An 18,851-nucleotide genomic window follows, 5' to 3' on the forward strand; every position below is an offset into this window, starting at 1 on the left:
AGTCAGAGGTTTGTCGGCAGAAACAATCCAAGTGCCGGAGATTGCTTTTCCTCTCAGCCTGGCCACATGGCACGGTGTTTCGTGCATGTCTTCCCTTTTTAATCGCATGCCCTATAGAAGGGACATTTGATTGACTAGGCTAACGTGAGTTTCCTTTTTTTCTTCTGTGTCCTTTAACTTCCAATAATTTCCCCATGGTCTACCCTCAAGAGGTTTTGTCCTTCACTTCTATAGCCTGTTGAACAATCTTTAGACTCGTCGATCTTATGGGAGATCAAGAAGGGTCTCTAAAATTGTATCACTTGGGAAGAAACAATTTGGGCAAAGATGCCTGCAGGAGCCTTTTGTTTTGTATGCTCAGGGATTCCACAAGGAAAGCTTCAGATTTCTCCGACCAGGCGGCCAACATAAACAACCCTAGTGGAAACCACAAATCAGGTCATTACACCACTGACTCTGAGTGAGGGGGGAGTTCCCAGTCTGTGGGCGATAGTGTTCACCCTGGGGACACAAAGGGAGTCACGTGGCCAAAAGCCTGGGCTTTCCTTCTTCCACAGGTGAAAAATATGCTTCTTCAAAACCTATGATGAATGGCATGTCCTTATGTGGAGGCTAACCCTTGGGAAACCCTGCCACGCCTGTGGCTTCTTTTCATTAAGGGAGCTGAGCTACGGCAGGCTGCCAGCGCTGGCCCGGGTCCACTGAGATCCGAGACGACCGCTCAGAGCAGAAGCCGTGGCAGGAAAGGTGCGGGGAGGTGCGTGGGGGTGGGCAGATGAACTGTTCATTGCTTCTGTGTGTAGCCTGCGTCACGGCTGAAGACCAAGGGAGGGACCATGAAAGGAAATGGTGTGGTTACCTTTACAAGAAACTGCAATTTACCACATTTTCAATAAACCCTGATTGAAGACCTAAGACCAAAACAGTCACACAGAAGGACGGCCGTGGTGGGGGTGGAGGCCCGAAGCAGGGGAATGAGACGTCTGCGAGAGCGCGGGAGCAGACCCAGGCTTCGGTGCAAGCCCCTCTCACACGGACCTCCATGAGCTAATGTGCTCAGACGCAATCAGACCTATCTTAGTGGGGTTTTCTGCAACTGTTGCCTTTGTCTTGATGTAGGCATTTTTCTCAATGGGGTACACGGGCCACCTGCTTTGGAATCTTCTAGAAGGTTTGTTAAGATACAGAGTCCAGGCCTTTGTTCCAGGCAGCCCAAAGGCAAATTTCCACACATCGGTAGCCCTGGGGATCTGCCGCCCTCATGGGCCACATCTGTGCGTGCTGAAATTTGGGAACCACTAGCACCCCAGAGAGGAACACTGATGCCCAGGGCCGGTGAGGGAGGAGTGGTACCATGGAGGCAGCCGTAGCCGTGCTGGAGCCCGCTGGAGCATGTGGGAGGGCCGGCTGCCGGAACCAGCTTCCTCACAAAACCAGGAGGGATGGAGAGAAGAGGGGCAGGTGGGGAGGTGCCCGTCACCTACCGAACACCGTCAGAGTGAGCAGCAGGTTCTTCCTCAGCTTGCCGCACAGCCGCCGCCCCAGGTGCCGGGGCTTCGGCTCCTCCGCGCCGAGGTGGCTGTCATGCATTCGCACTTCAACCTGCTTGGGCATGATGTTGGCACTGAAACAGAAGCGAAGGCCGTGGTTAGAGACCACTGCGCACCTCCCCGGCTCTGTTTGAGGGGCACCCGTGGGAGGAGGAGTAACAGGCTTCCCCCAGGCATAGTTGGGAATCCAGAAACACTGGCAAGAAAATCAAAACAAAAAAAAAGCATTCAGGTTATCCTGAAGTCGAGTTCCCCCATCAGCAGGACACAAAGACACACTGAATATCTCCATACCAGATGCTCTGGTCCCTGTGACCTTGCAGCATCACAGTAAAGAAAAGAAAGACTGCAGGAAGAGGCAGGGTTTTCCCGAGTTGCTGACCCCAGAACTCTCACAGGCAAGTATCCCCATCCCATTGGACAGAAGGAAACTGGCCCAGGGCCACAGGCTAAGAGAAATGGAGAGCAAACCCAGGTACGTCTGGTTCCAAAACCTGAGCTCTTTCCTTCTTCTATAACAGCTGCAAAAGGGTGACTTTTGAACAACTGAAGTCGCAGCCTAAGTCATACCAAAGTAAAATGCCCCTGAGTTCCAGCCTTTCCCATCCTGGACACAGAAAAGTCACAAATGCTGGTACTTCAAGTTTTGTCTCTCCTTCAGAAAAGATGGTTTATCCAGTTTTTTAAAAAATTTAATCCTTTGTGGCTTTTCAAAGATCACTTGCATTATCAGGGCTCCGCTAAGCCACCCAAGAGTCCATGTGACTCAGCGTCAAAGAAGTAGGGTCTTAAGAAGCGTATGATCACCTTCAGCCTGGATACAGCCGGGCCCTTTTCCAGATAAACCCGCATGGCCCCAGGCTGTGCCAAGAGTCTGCAACAGAGCCCTGGCCAGGATAAGGAGCATACTTGCTGTTTTTTTGAGTTTCATCATTTCCCAAGCCAACAAGGTTTCAAATGTAAGCTTGAGAATTGACACAGAGGGGCCAGATTTTTACTCTGACAACTTAGAGCACTTTTGTTAGCTGCCCTTTGCAATCACCATCATTTGACAAAAGAAAAAGATAGTCTTCAACATCCAGAAAGGCAGGCCACGATCTCTTAATAAATGACAGTGCCTTGCAAGATAGAGGGTGCTAGCTTCACCCAGATAATCTCACCACAGACTGGAGAAAACGCCCTTCAGAACCAACACCAATCTGCAGGCCTGTGGTTTGCCATCACTGGGTATAATGGAACTAGCATGGGGTTTGCAGTCAGAGAACCTGGGTGTCAGATCCTGACCCCATCATTCGCCAGCTGGGTGGCGTGTAGAAACACCAGGGCTCGATGCCAGCCTTGTGGAAATTAAACACGACCACACATGGTAGAGGCCTGGCATGGCAGCTGACACAGGTAGTTCCTTTCTCCAGAGACTATGAAGAAGAGACACACCATACTTGCCAAGTTCATGACACGGGTGATGTTTAACTCAGGGATCTGCCCAGGTGCACCACCATTCCAATTAGACACCACACTTAGCATCCAGTCTCAGAATTAAGTCCAGGGACCCAAATACAGCTGCACACTTACTTCTTCGTAACAGGCTGCTTAATATACTTGCTACAAAAATGCAGTACAATTGGGAATAATGTTGTATGGTCGGGTAAAGTACCCAGAGGAAATTGTTAGTCAAAATTATAAGCTTCTTTGTGTCCATCCCCTCAATGGCCTAATTTCCTACCCATTTTGTCAGTTTCCAGGCGACCTTGGACCGTCTAGCACATGTGTGTGCTAATGAGCACTCAGACCATCTGAGAATGAAATCGGACAGGGCCGCTCACAGCCAGCAGATGAGGCCCTTTTGATCGGCAAGCAGTGACTCCCACTTCCTCTCATCAGCGAGTGAAACAGACAGAAAAGTCCTCGTTACAACAGAGCAGGGGGAGATGATCAAAACGGTCTTTTCAATGCGGAGAGACCGCATTTTTATGTTTCCATTGGGATCTTTTTATATCTTTAAACATTACCCTAGCCAGCATGCTGAAGCTCTAAACCAGAAAACTGGCAACAAAGAGCAGGGGTCACGTGTGTTTGAAATGGTGACCGTGTTCCATTCGCCAGCCCTTGGCAAAGCTCTGGGAAACCCCTCGGGTTGTCACCCCCGCCTTCTGCTTCCATTGAATCCCTCCTGCCATTGAAGTTCGAATTAGGCACATGGTTGCTATTTCAGTGAGACTAACGGGTACTTAAAGCAAACATTCTGGCAAGAGCCATATGATGGAATGAGAGCACCAGGCACTGAAACAGCCACGTCAAAGGGAAAACACACAAATGCTAGGTTAATGCACACACCCGGGCCAGCAATGTGTTGGATGCCTGCTGCACGTGGTTCCAAGTGGCACAAAACACATTTAATAGTGTGTTTTTTAAGCCATGACAAAATGTCCCTGAAGCCCTGAATCAAAACAGCCACATCAAAGTGGCAACATCAAAATGCTATGAACCCACAAGTATTTATTGAGAGGATTCCTGTAACTTGCCCTCTTGGAATTAAAGCAATGCTCCAGGCTCATAGGAGTTCCTAACATCTGCACATAGAAAATAATTTTTACAGCACATCAAGGCTTCAGCTTGTGTCTGGGGACACAGGGAGTCTCCCGAGAACTCTTTGTAAAGAGTCTGTGCCAGTCTAAGTGACCCCTGCATGCCCAGGACCCCGAGAGCCTGAACGGGGGGATGTTATAAAATATAATGTTATATAATGTTACATAACATAACACAGAGATGCCTCTAAGCCTCCTCATCTTCAGGACAGGTACAGTTTTTGAAATGAGGTTACAGACACAGAGAGCTACGTAAGTGCTGGTTGCCGAGCACACATAGCAACAACGGCAACAACAAAGATAGCTGATATTTACTGAGACCCTGTGTCAGACACTGTACTCGGCAATGAGGAAGGTGTCACCCACGCTCTTCAGGACTTACAAGGGGAAACAGAAATTACATCATACTTTACTCGTCTGCTTGACATACGGGCCATGGAAAAGTACTGCCCAGGATAACACAGAAAATGGTAAGAATGGTGCCTAACCCGGATTTGGGGAATAAGAAGAGTGTTCTAGAAAGGCTTCCAAGAGGGGCTGGTGCCAGCGTTGGATCTTAAAGGATGGATGGAATTTAAATGTGTCCATCCCCCACCAGCTGTGCACCCTGGGAGTGCAGGTCTGTGATCTTGAACACCTAGTACCAAGTGCTCGATAAATGTTTGCTCAAAGAAATGAAGAATTGGAAAGCAGCCATAAAGGACACCTTGCTTTCTCCTGGGAGCGAGGCCCTTCTGTGGTGGACGGGAGCATACCGCTTCAGCAAGCCCCCTTGCCTTCTTGCCTTTGTTCCACAGAATTCTACCAGGCACATATCACAGGCCCCGTGCTGTCCCAGGAGCTGATGATGGGGCAGATCAGCAAGACAGACAAAGCCCTTGCTCTCATGCAGTGAATGCCTTAGTGGAAGAGCAAATAAATGGGTAAATACATTTCAAGTGGAGATGGGTGTTGGGAGGAGGGGGACATGTGGGAAGAAGGCAGGGGCAATTTTGCATCAGGAGACCAGGGAAGGCATCTGTGATAAGGAGGCATTTGAACAGAAACCTGAAAGGGATGAGAGGTCTCCTAAGTCCATTGTGTGATATGTCCAGAGCTTAGCAAATACATGGAACACACACAGTTTGGAAATCTGCATACCCCAATTAGAGCCTGAAGCTCCCACCGGATGGAATGCTGGTGTCCATGTGTTGGTTTTGAGCTCGGTGCTGATTGAAATGAATGACAATTTGGTAATGCTAGGCCCTGTTACCACCCTGAACATCATAGGTTTTCAACGACTCTCCCAGCTCCCAGTGAAAGAAAAAACAGTCCCAGGGAGAAGAGAGCTGGACACAGGCAGAGGCCTGAGGTCACAGCAGCCTGAAGTTTCCTTCCCTGGCAATGAGCAGACAGGGCAGGAGCTGGTCCGGGTAAGTACACTGGGTAAACACAGTAATTATTGCAAGTGAGCACACTTACCCTTGATGAATACTCCCTCCCCGCCATCTGTGGCTTTGCAGAGAGGCCTGAATGCTAGGGAACTGAAAAGCCCAGGTGTGGCTTGGTTATACCGAATACACTGAGTCTAATGCTTCCCAGCACTGCAGGCCATGTTTAGTTCTATCGGAGCCCCTTCTGAATGGAAAATGTAGCAAAGCAACTCCTTAGGAGGGGAAGTTTCTGTAGGCCGACACTGCCAGATCTCTCCCCACTGCCCAGCAGAGCAAGGCCATGTGATGAGACAGCTGTTGGATAATTAGAAGCTTAAACAATGAGCCTGTAATTTCCTTCAGCCATAACTTCTCCATTAAATTATTAAGACAGCTGTTAATCTTGCAGTCGCTGCCCTATTCTTTCTCACACAAATGCGTGAGTCCTGCTCCCATGACGAGCTGGAAACTTTTTTTTTTTTGACTCAGAAAGGAACACATAATGGGGCTGGTGCTAAGTTTTAAACTATTCTCAGAACCTGCTTTTTATTAGCATCTGATATTCCTCCCTCCGCCAAGAGCCTCTAATAATAGGCTCATTAGATATGGGGTCGGATTCAGAGTCCCTGCCTGCACACTTCAGCATCGCCTAAGCTGGCACCACATTCTGTACTCCTCCCTCACTGGTTTGGGGAGGTAGTCACGGAACATTCCCTGTGGAACCTAAAAGCAGCTGGGTTCGAGGTCTGCAACAAGCATGGCCCCTCTAGCCTTCTGCTGCCCAAGTCCGAGAACTCGGGGAGGAAACAGGAGACAGTTCCCCCCAGAAATTGCCTTAATGGGTCAGATCCTTGAGAACAAAACTTGTGTTTGTTGAAGGGACTTTCCCCTAAGGTATTTGGTATGTTTGGAAAAGAATGCTGGAAATACCACCGGTGTCAGCTCTGAGCACCGGGCACCATGAAGCGGAGATTACAGCTGTGACGGACCCACATCTGGGATTTCCCAGCTCCCTAGAGAATGCCACCGTTGCTGTGAAAGGCACTGGGATTCTAAGACAGCTGGGCATTTCCAGCAGCCCCCCAGCTCCTCCGCCCTCACTAGAGCCTGTAACCCCCGGTTAATGTGGAGAACATTCATTGACCAAGAAGTCAGAATCTCTGTCTGACACAGATCCTGTGAAGGAAACCTAGAGGTTCACAGTCTTCACAGCTCCTTTCGTCCCTTCTTCTGTTCATTTTTAGCCACCGTGTCCATGTCTTGGCCACAAGAACACACGCGAGAGAGGTTCTGACAGGGAACTCCTGACTGCACAAGTGACACAGCTCTTCTGTAGCTTTCTGAGTACTCAGCTTTCCGAGTACTGGATGGTGCAGCTGAAGAGCACAGTGTGTGGTTATCCCGGGTTATGATGGGATCAGAACTGGTGGGTAACATGAGACAGAAAGTCGGGGGGTGGGGTCTGGGCTCCAGTTCCAGGGCTCCTGCTAACTGCGGTGTCAGAAATAGTAAATGTATAAAACGGATGGAAAGTTACTTGATCACAACCAACAGACGGAAGGGTGAGAGCTACGAAATGATAAAAACACACTCTCACTGTAAGACACCAATAGCACTTAGCTGTCAATTTTGGCTGATTTTCACTTTTGAGGTCCCAGGCCCTCAATCTTTAAAAAAGGAGGGTTGGATTAGAAATTCTTTAATGTCCTAAATTTCCACAATTCTCTAATTCTTGGGTTCAAGGGGGCATCACCAGCCCTCAGTTCCAGAGACTCAGCCTCCACTCTCTCCCATTCTGTCCAGGACTGAGAAAGCTGAGAACCGACCATGAGACAAATCACTGCAGCAACCTCCAGGGGACAGCCCGGCCGCTGCATCACAGCCCTCCCGGGAAGGCAGACGGGTGGCTGAGAGACAAGAGAGAAACCAACAACAACCACCCCTTCTTTGTCTTTATCTCCATGTTTACCTGTCCTATCTCTGCTACAAAAGCTTGTTTTTCTAGCACTACTGGAGCCAAATTAGGGGCCAGTTTTAATACAGGGTTCAGACATGGACATCTCCTTAACCCCCATCCACACCTGCCCAGTTCTCAGTCTAGATTTCTAGGATGGGCAGGCCAATACCATGAGAATCTAGACACACAGGTGAAAGGGCACTGGGACCAGCCAACTGCCAAATTCACCACTAAGCCATCAAAAAGCTACCCACTGCATTCTCAGCCAGCTGCTTGGAACTGGACAAGGCAGCACTGCCAGAAACACTCAAGATGAAAATTTGAGGGAAAGAGGGCTTTTCTCCGTATAGTTTTCTAAGTCAAGGGACCTAAACTGGTTAATAAGTTAAATGGCAGATATGGAGGCAGCGGAAGCCTTTGGGTGTTCTCACATAAGGGGGCGAGGCAGCAGGAGACAGAACTGTGAAAGGATCAGCAAAGATAGCATTCATGTTGCCCAGGAACAGGAGTGGGAACACCAGCACCGATAAGCAGCGTCGGAAGACAACTTCGTGGACGACAATTCTGTGGTTGCATGGCCACTGGATTCTCAGTTAAAATCCTTGTGTGTTCCAGCCGTGGCCAGGACAGGGTGTTTGTTTGCTGTCTTGGACAATAATACCCAACTCACCAGGTCACTACAGAGCTTAAATCACACTTACGAAAACACCGACAGTAACATAACTGACGCTCATTTTTCGTTTCCTTTCCGTCGTCTTCAATGGCTAAAATAGTGCAAGACACCATTAAGATAGTTTATTTACCGTTGAGTTTTTGAAAACCACTTTGGCAACCAAGGATATTTGTGCTTTTTTTACTAAAAGAAAGTCCCAGAAGAGTCCAAGCGGCTGGGGACCTGGAAGGCCCCGATGCTGTAAGCTCCCACGCTGTGGAATGACTGGAGAACCTCTCACAGAACATCAGGAGCACAGCCTAAAGGATAACACCTCCAGAGTTTTGTAAAATCCTCCCCAGGGTAGAGGCCCCAGGTGGCCTTGACCCAACGGATTTGCCCATTTCCAGAAAGGCTCACCACCAAAGCAGAAGTAAGAAGGCACCAAGGAAAAGTGAAACTTCAGGCCTGGGTGCAAGACGGGTGGGGTGTTTGATCATCCCCAAACTGAGGGCCTCTTCTAAAAATACAGATTATGCCACGGCCAAGAGGCACACCGGCCAGCCCAGTCCCCGTAGGCGTGTTGATTCTGAAGTCATTTCTACCTGCCTCTGGTTCATGGAACATGGACATGTGCTTGAAAACCTCGCGCAACTACAATGAACTAAGGGAGATTCATTCGGCACGCACCCTGCATTCGAGCCGCAGGGAACCTGGCCCCCATCCAAGTTTGCCTTGAGGCGAACAGTGTCCTCCAGCTAAACCATCCTCCCCGCTGTCTCCTCCAACCCAGTTCTGAGACTAATTTCTGTTTCTTCTTCAAAGCCCAATTCAAACACAACTTCCCTTGGGAAGTCTTCATGGAGTCCCAAGTTTGCTTTTTTTTGATGTGCTCCTGTAGCTTACCTGTGCATACCTGTGCTTACCTCTCTCAGGGTATTTTTGTGCTTGTCTTTTCTCCCCACTAGAATATGCACTGTTTGAGGGCAAGGGCTTGGCGTATTTGAATCTGTCTCCCCCACATCCCGCATGGTTTCTTGCATAAGATAGATGCTCAACTATTGTATGTTGAATGGCTAAATGAGTAAGTAGGAAATAGCCTTTTTAAAAAGCATGTTATAGTCACAGGTTCTATGTGACACTCAGTTTTAGTGGGTAGTGTTCTGAAAGACTAGCAAATCTGAAAAGGAGCAAGAAATGAGGGCAAAAGCACAAACAGCCGCATTAGTAAAACCAGTGGGTGGCAGGAAGGCGCAGGTCGGCACCGCACAGAACAGACTGTTCCTTCCTCGTGGCTTTGACCCAGCCCCGCCCAGGTCATGGTGGCCCCAGCGCACCGGAGAAAACGCCGCCATGAACCAATCTCGGCTCTGCAAAAGCAGCCTTCAGGGGAAACACCCAATTGCCAAGATCGACCTCTCTAAATCTGGACCTTCCAAAATGTGGTCCTTCTACCAAAGAGCACGAACGCTCACTCTCTGTCCAGGACGCGATGGAATTGCGATTTCAAGGTGCTCTCTTAATGAACAGAGCTCTGGATGTGACCTCAGGTCTGGGAGGTTCTTTCTCTGGCCCCTGAAGCTTCCCCTAATGAGCCTTCCCCATCAGTCTCCGGGACAGGGGAGTGGCTGGGAGGTGGACTAAGTATATTAAGTAGCTGCAGCACCTTGAGGCACCTGCAGCAGCTGGGCGAGGTGTACAACAGCTGGGACTTTCTGGGCACTCTGGTCACACCTTACAATTGCTTTTCCCGTCCTGAGAAGGGCAGACTGACTGTGCGTCTCTTCTCTCCTTTAGACTAAGCAGCCAACCTTGCACCCGTGTCTGTTCTAAGCAAGAAGACAAGTCAGTATCGTGACCACGCAAATGTTGAGATTTCCCAGGGCTGGCATTCACAAGGCCACACTATGCTTTTGAGGGGTGATGTTTCAGGACTTCTGAAGCCCCTTACTCCTGACTCCAAGGGGGCTGCAATATCCTGAGAGACCTGTTTCTTTCCATCCCAGCTGGGGCCCCAGATCGAAGCCAGAAACCCATCCCACTGGGGAAAAGCAGCTCACTGACTGACCTCAGGTTAAAGAGCCTCTCTGATCTCTCCCTAGGAACAGGACCTGCTGGGGGAACCCCCTGTCGTGGGTCCTGGTCAGAACCGCATCCAAAAGCCAAAAAAAAAAAGGAGGGGAAGTCAGGACACTGGAAACAGACTTTGCCAACTCCATGCTACTGCCCAGTCAGTTCCAAAGTCAACTGGTTTAAAGCTCTCTGACCTCAACAGGGTTTCTTGAAAGCTAGCAATTTTCTTTTTGCTTTTAATCTGGATGCAAGTTTCACATGTGTACAATTTGTGAAAACCAACCAAGTCAGTCACTTAAAAGTTGTGTGCTTTTCTCTATGCACGTTAGGCTTGAAGAAAGCATTTGAAATAAACTGGCAAACTAAATGTGGTGTTAGAAGTAAGTATATATAATTTATTTAACTTTGGCCTTCCAGTGGCTGATTCCCATATTAATGATTTGCCAGCAAAAGCATAGGTGCTAATTTTGTCCACAAAGCCACCTACACTTCGGGCTCGTGTAAGAGTCTCCTTCCGAGGAAACGAGGCAGTGAGGCTTTGGGGCCGCCCAGGCTACAAGACAGCGATCCCTCTGGCCAGCGCAGAAGTCTGTCGTCTTCGTCTGCCTTCTCGTCCCCTATGCCTCCAACTGCAAACTATTCCCACTCGTTTCCTTGTTCATCTCCCACAAGAAGGGTCCCTGTAGGCTCTTCTCCTTGTGTTGATTTTTTAAGTGATAAACAATAACCATCATTCCATCTGTTCACAGAATATTTTCACACCCATTAACTCATTTTGTCCCCGTGACCAAATAGGTCCATCTCAGAAATGAAGAGGCCGAGGTTCCGGGAGAGTCTGAAACTCGCCTGAGCTCACGAGGCTGGGGTTCCAACCAGGCGGGGTCCACAGCCAGCATTAAACCTGTCTGTCCCCTGCCTTTGAGCCCAGGGTTCTTAGGGTACGTCCTTTTTAGGGGTGTTTGCACAGTGACAGACAATTTGAAAATGTCCACCTCTACCGCGTCCCTAGTGACTTTTGAGATAGGCAGTCCTAGCTTCTGAAGAAGGAGAAGAGAGAGAGGAGTGGGTTTCCAGGCGAGGGGGAAGGCGAAGAGAGCTCTGGGAAGCCATCACCTGTTGCCTGCCTCAGACAATCTGCGCTCCCGCCTCCCCGGCCTCAGAGGCACCGTCTTGGAGAGTGGAGGCCACTTCCCTGACTCCTCCCCGCAGACAGCCAGAGCGTGCAGGTCCCATCCTGTTCCCCCGGACTCAGCCCGCACAAGCCGATGTGCAACAGCCACACGGGTTCGCTCTAACCCCAGGTCTTCACCTGGAAGGACTCCTCACCTCAGAGGGGCTCAAATGTCTGGTGATTGGTAAGGATAAGGATAAACATGATGATGAAAACCGTAATGAGAGCAGCTAACATTTATCCAGAGCTTACATCATACGAGACACTTTTCTAAGTGTTTTAGATGCACGAACTCATTTAACTCTCACAATAACCTCAGGAGGGAAATACTATTATTAGCAACTTTTACCAAAGGGGAACCTGAAATGTTAAATTGTTAAACTATTTGCCCAATATCACAGTTTGTAGGTGGTAGAGTCTGGATTTGAACCCAGGAAGAACTCAGAAGAACAGGTCAGCCCACTCTCTCTGCCCAGCTCCAAAACAGTTGCTCTCTGATATTCCGTAACTTTGTGCTAGCAGCAAACATTGACCGGAACCTCTGGCCAAAAGAGCGATTTTGCTTTGGGGGAGAAAAGTCCAGAGACAAGAAAGCTACCACCTAGTCCAAACTGGAGCCTGATGCAGTTGTCAAGAATCCCAGGATCTCAGTTGTCAAGAACTGAGCTACACGCAGTTGTCAAGAATCCCAGGATCTCAGGCCTCAAGAGGCTTGCAGTCCCCTCTTAACCATGGACAAATGACTGTCTGGACCAGAGAGCCCAAATCTGTCTCGGGATCACTTGTTATAATTACAGGTCTTCGAAACTTATGTCCACACAAAACCTACACGCAAATGTTCATAGCAGCTCTACTCACAGTTCCCAAAACTTGGAAGTGACCGAGATGCCCTGGGTAGGTGAATGGACAGATAAATCGTGGTACACCCACACAATGGAATATTACTCAGTACTGAAAAGAAATGAGCTATCAAGCCAGGAAAGGACATGGAGGAAACTTAAATGCCTATTACTACGTGAAAGAAGCCAATTTGAAAAGGCTATATATACTGTGTGCTTCTAACCACATGACATTCTGGAAAAGGCAAAACTATGGAGACAGTCGAAAAAGAAATCAGAAGTGAGAGCGAGATGCATAGACAGAGTACAGAGGAGTTTTAGGGAGTAAAAGTCCTCGGAACGATACTACAGTGTTGGATACATGTCGTTATACATTTGCCCGAACCTGTAGAAAGTGTAACACCAAGAGTGGACCCCGATGTACACAATGGCCTTCGGGTGAGAGTGACGTGTCAGTGTAGGTTCCTCCATTGCAGCAAATGTGCCGCTCCAGTGGGGGATGTTGGGAGCGGGGGAGGTTGTGCATGTGTGGGGGCGTGGAGATCTCAGTTTTCCTGTGAACCTAAAGCTGCTCTAAAAAAATAAAGTCTATTTTTAAAAATACACATCTCCAAGGCCCATCCCTGTAGATCTCAATTCAGTACGTCTGGGTGGGGCTTGTTCCTGTGGACTTTTTTAAAAGCACCCAGCGCCCCTTCAGCGGTCAGTACACATGCGCATGTCTAGGCAGTGCGTGAACAGTGCAGTGAGGCGGAGCTTGTGACTTCACCCAGCTCACCACCGTGCCATTGGGCAGCTTTGACTATTGGAAAGCGCTTCCTTTCCAGCAAGCCTAGATCCACAGTGGACTACATCCTCTTGCATTACCCACTTCCCTGCTTTTAATAGCCATTTGCAGCTCATGGCGTTCCAGGACTGTATTACTTCTTATATTAGAACCTGAAATCTTAATTGACTCTTTGATGTGGCTTTTTGAAAAATCCTTTCTTGGGCCTCCAACCTCCTTCCATGCCTCTGGATGCTGCACCTCACATTTCATCGCATTCATGCTGTTTTCTTCATGTCTGGATGTCTTCCCCGCTAGGCTTCAGACTGGGAGTGAAGGGCCTGTATCTACTCCTGGACCCAGCACTTGCTCCATAAGACTTTTAAGAGAGACGTGATTTGCAGGCACTAAGGGGACCCAAGTCTACAGGGCCTGGGAAGCGCCTTAGGCAGCAAGTGGTAGGAGCCTGCCCAGCTCAAGCGCTGGATGAAAGGTTCCTCCTCTGGATGTGGGTATGGAGAGGAGCCTAACAAAGCAGGAGGAAAGGATGTACCAACTCCTCACCCTGGAGGCCTACCAGAAGCTGAAACTAACGTCTGAGGATCTCGCCAAAAAAAACCAGGGCTCCTAATTACCACACACAGTCATAACTTGATTTTTATGCACTTCTTGAAGTCATTCCAGCACCACCTGTCCTTCACTCCCCTGGAAGTGGTCTGCTAATGCTGGCCACGGGACCGTCAACACCACCTTACTCCACAGCCACTGAAGTGAAAGCCCCTCATCTCAAGGGCTTGGGAAGAAAGGCTCAATCCTGCTCACCTCGTAAAATCTTTCATCATGATTTCTTCCCATGTCAGGGAGTTGTCTGGGTGGCTCTTAAATCATGATATCAAAACAAAAATCACGTCCTGTCTTTACTTGAATCTGCTATATAATGGCAGGCACCGTGCCAGGCACCTAATAGGTGTTCAGTAAAAACGAGTAGAGCAAATTAAATGCTGGGACAAAATGCAGTCATAAGGGTTAGATAAAAATCTGCAATGTAACTTGAAATGCATCCCCTGGACTCCAGGGGCATCCTTAGGGTTTTGAGTTAACACAAGCTTTCTTACCAGGGCATTTTGTCTCCTTCCTCTGCTCACCCCCTCCCTGTCTACCCTGGTCCCACATTCAGCTCCGCTCAACCCACCATCCCTTACTTGAGAACAGATCCAGCTCCACAGTCCATGATGGAGAACTCATCATTGCATGGAATCGGAAGAAGAGAAAGAGGTCTGACATCACACACCACCCAGCAAACACGGGATGAGATGTCACTGTAAACATCTCTGTTCCTCCGCCTTACATTCCCTACAGTTTCTTACTGTCGACTTCCTCAGCCCATGGAGCAAAACACAGGCCTGGTGGATAATCCAACAGCTGCCCAGCCGTTGCCCCTCAAGCATGCTCCTTGGAGCGAGTGTCTTCCCCATCCCTAGACAGCTTCTCCAGGACTTCCACCGAAGTCTGCTCCTCGCCACCCAGAAGAAGTTCCCTTTTCCTTCAGGGTTACACCAGAAATAACAGATTAGTCATGGAATCCATTCGCCCCCTGTAGGCAGAGTCCTTTATTGCAAAGTTCAACAACCAATAGCTTTAACAATGTTAATGATAAAAAGTGGGGAATTAATTCTAAAACCTCTTTTAATTTACAGTAAAACAATTCCAGTAAATTGTCGATCATGTAAAGTTTCCTTAATGAAGCATCGAGGTTCTTTGTTCCAACCGTATTATTGAGAACTACCAAAAGTGTTTTTCCACTTTCCTGTCTAAGGAACAGGATAAAACTTGAGTGAAATAGGCCGCTTTTCCTCGGGGGGAGTGTTGCAAGAAATGTCATACACGGTTTTTGAGGTGTTAGTCTAGTGACCATTTTCCCCCAACAGTTCACCCTCTCAGTCTATATAGGTGTTTATAAACTCAAGAGGTAACACAGAGAGTTTTTAAAAACCGAATTCTCTACCATTTAAAAACTAACAGACTTTACAGTACAATTCACATTTCTCCAACCTCTTCAAGTACTGGAAAATCTAGCTGTCTTCAAATCTTGATTCCTTTAGTGGCAACAATCAGCTGAAACTGAGAAGTGATTGCCCTTCAGACAGACAGGGTTCTTCCAGTCTGCCACAGTCCCCTCCAATCCCTATTGCTCACTGACACAGAGGCCAAGGGTCAACTGTCCTTGGTCATCATGCTTGCACTGCTGTTTCCCTGAAAGAAGTATTCAAAGGAGAGTAAACTACCATCTGGTTTTGTTTACACACCTGCCTGGCTCCTTTGAGTTCTCAGCCCCCTCCCGCTGAGTGGCAACATTGTATAGATGGGGCTTTCCTTGTGTGCCTAAATGAACCCCCCTTAACAAGAATAGTATCTATTTGCCGGGTGACAAAGTAGGTCTAGTAAGGTTTAACAGAGTGAATCACGTTGCTACTGAAGATGCCACATGATTCACAACTTTGAGCAAAGTTTCCCCCCGGGACAAGTGTGGAAACCAGAAAGCGAGTGCTCAGGAGCTCGCCTTCCTTGACAGCAGGTAGAGGCAGTGCTTGAGGAACAGCCAGTGACTCACTAGCCGATGACAGAGGGTGGAGCAGGGTTTTCATGGTCTTCTCAGCACGTCTCCCTGTTATCAATAACCCCAGGGTTAGAACTCCCTAGAGTAATGACTCAGCAAGTGCTGAAGGTTGAGAATGACTTCAGCCTTTTCTTTTTCACAAGCCTACAGTGGGGGACAGGGAAGTGCAGAGGCGGTCATTTGGACCCCAGCCTGTACAGTCAGGCTGGTCAGCAGTTTTTTGCAGCATCTCTTAACACATATTTTATACAATGTGAGGAGTGATTATTAGTCATTTTACAGATGAAGAAACACGGTTAAGTAATTTGTCTGTTGTAAAATAGCTAGGAAAGGGCAGAGGTGAGAATCACACCCCGTCTGTCTCTATCAAAAGCCCAATTATTTCTTACCACAATACAGTGGCTGCAAGAGCCTGGAAATCCAATGTGAGAATATATAAACCTTAGATGTTCCTTCAGTTCCTGCATCATAGACATGGCCAACCTCAACCTCCTAGCTCATAATTCTTCAGAAATATTTACAAAACTTCGTTATTAAAAGCTGGATTCCCCCAGGAGGTTGAGCATATAGGTGGCTTCTGGCCAAATTCTTTCTAACTTCAGCTATAGCAACAGGAGTTGCAAAATCAAGGGCAGCAGGGTGAAGCCAGAGGAAACTCATTAGCTGAGGCCCCAGAGCTCCTGTGGCCCACAGTCACCCCTCACCTGTTGATCTCAGCCCACGCTGATAACCTCGACCTGAGATAGATCATTTGGCTTAGCTCTATGGCTGAAGAAAATGTTCAGAGAATAATTTTTCATTTGAGATTTTTTCATTGAAGAATGTGAGGACTCTTTTTTTGGAGAAAGGAAGATGGCCTGTCATGATTTAGCATTTGGGTCTTAGCAATGATGCAAAGCAAATATGATCTGGGCTCATATTGTTCTCCATAGAAGATAATGATGAAAAAAGGTTACTTGGTCAAACCACATTACAAAGCTATAGTAATCAAAACAGTGTGGCATTTGCATAAAAACAGATACAAAGATCAATAGAACAGAATAGAGAACGCAGAAATAAAGCCACATCTATAAGGTCAATTAATCTATGGCAAAGGAGGCAAGAATACACAATGAGAAAAGGAGAATCTCTTCAATAAATGGTGCTGGGAAAACTGGACAGCCACACGCAAAAGAATGAAATCGAACCACTACCTTTCACCAACCACAAACATTAACTCAAAGTGTATTAAGGACTTGAACATAAGACCTGATACTATAAAACTCCTGGAAGGAAACAGGCAGTAAGCTCCTTGATATAAGTGTTGGTGATGGTTTTAAAAATCTGACACCAAAAGCAAAAGCAACAAAAACAAAAATGAAGTGGGATTACATCAAAATAAAAAGCTTCTGCATAGAAAATAAAACCATCAAAAGAATGAAAAGGCAACTTACTGAAAAGGAGAAAAATATTTACAAATCATGTCTGATGAAGGGTTAATATCCAAAATACATAAAGAACTTACTAGCAAAAAATAAAAATAAAAATAAAACAAAAATCTGAATAGATGTTTATCCCAAAGAAAACACACAGCTATCCAACAGGTACACAAAAATTTGAAATGGAAATCAAACCCACAATGAGGAATCACCCACACCCGTTGGAATAGCTGTTATCAAAAAGATGACTAATGACGAGCAGGAGGATGCAGAGGAAAAGGGAGTCCTTATACACTGTTGGGGGGGCAGGAACGTGAATTGGTGCAGCCACTGTGGAAAATAGTATGGCATTCCTCAAAAAGTAAAACATAAAACTACCATGTGGTCCAGCAATTCCATTTCTGTGTATTTATCCAAGGAAAATAAAACCACTATCTTGATGAGATACATGCACCCCCATCTTATAGCCAAGAAACAGAAACAACCTGAGTTTCCATGGAAGGATGGATGGATAAAGAAAATGTGATATACACACATATACAGTGGAATAGTATTGAGCCAGATAAAACAATTCCTGCTATTTGCAACAAGATGGATGAACTTTGAGGGCATTATGGTAAGTAAAATAAATCACACAGAAAACAAATACTGTAAAATCTCATTTATATGGGGAATCTAAAAATAAACATATAACTAAGGAGAACAGAACAGGCTGATGGCTTCCAGCAGAGGCAGGAGGCGGAGGGCAGGGGACATGGGTGAAGGGGATTGTAAATAGGTCATGGTGACCTGTGTCAATGTATGGCGTGGTGACTGTAGTTAACAATACTATGTTGCATATTTGAAGGCTGCTAAGACCTTAAAAGTTCCCATTACAAGAAAAAAATTTTTGTAACTGTGCAAGGGGGTGGGTGTTGACTAGACTCATTAGGCTGATCATCTTGTAAAGTATACAAACATCAAATCCTTGTGTTGCACACCTAAAATTAACATGATGCTATATGTCAATTATATAGCATTTTTGTAAGAAAATAAGAACTACGCTAGATTCTGCAGAGTTTCCCTTGCTGAGAAGCTGGCGTTAACAGTTCCCTAACAGGCATTCTCAATCAATGATACAAATTTTTAAGAGATGGTTTTTCTTGGCACTCCCCACCTAGTTCCCTTTGACAGTGGCAAGATAGGTCAGTTGCTTAACTGTACACTATTGAACAGTTTCTTTTATCCATTGGGCTTGATTATCAATAACTACTGATTAAACTGCTGTCATTCAGAGAGCATAGCAGCTCTGCAGTGTGTATAAGGGGGACTGTTACCATCCCCACTTTGCAGACAAGGAAACCGAAGGGACTAGCAAACCTGAAAGCCCCCAGGAAGCAGCAGAACCACAGAGCCAAGGCCGCATGCCCAACTCTGAAGCCCAAGTGTCAAAGGCTACGTCTGGTAACTGAGCAGCCAGTTCAAATACTCCATCCTTTGATCCGCTCTTTCTGACTAATGAGAGCTTCGAGCAGGAGTCAGCAAATAAGTCATGGCCCACCAGATGGCCACAAAGCCTGAAATATTTACTATCTGACCCTACACAAAACAAAAGAAAAGTTAGCCGATTCTTGGCTTAGAGGAACGGTAAACTAAATCCCAAATGTTCCCTTCTGTTTACTGAGTTCTCTATTGTGCTTGCGGGACCAGAGGATGCTATGGCTTGTTTTTTGATTCATGACATATTTTTATTGACCCTACATAATAAAATAATTTGGGGGAAAATCAATAAAAGCCCAAGAGCTGTGGTTTCAAATATTTACCTCCTGGAT

At 47.1% G+C, this 18,851-nt stretch overlaps 1 protein-coding gene across 2 annotated transcripts in view; it reads right to left on the bottom strand.

Annotated features, from left to right (window-relative positions):
- SLC1A2 (solute carrier family 1 member 2) overlaps positions 1–18,851 on the bottom strand; it is a 144,394-nt gene that overhangs the window by 56,076 nt on the left and 69,467 nt on the right. For both annotated transcript variants that reach the window (XM_045825570.1, XM_045825571.1), the window contains one exon: positions 1,485–1,624. In XM_045825570.1, coding sequence (XP_045681526.1) covers positions 1,485–1,614 — 130 coding nt within the window. In that variant the 5' untranslated portion in view covers positions 1,615–1,624. Of the gene's footprint in view, positions 1–1,484; positions 1,625–18,851 lie in introns of those variants that run through there.

Source organism: Phyllostomus hastatus, unplaced genomic scaffold (assembly GCF_019186645.2).
Source record: "Phyllostomus hastatus isolate PE091 unplaced genomic scaffold, TTU_PhHast_1.1 phas_scaffold_585, whole genome shotgun sequence".
NCBI lineage: Eukaryota > Metazoa > Chordata > Mammalia > Chiroptera > Phyllostomidae > Phyllostomus > Phyllostomus hastatus.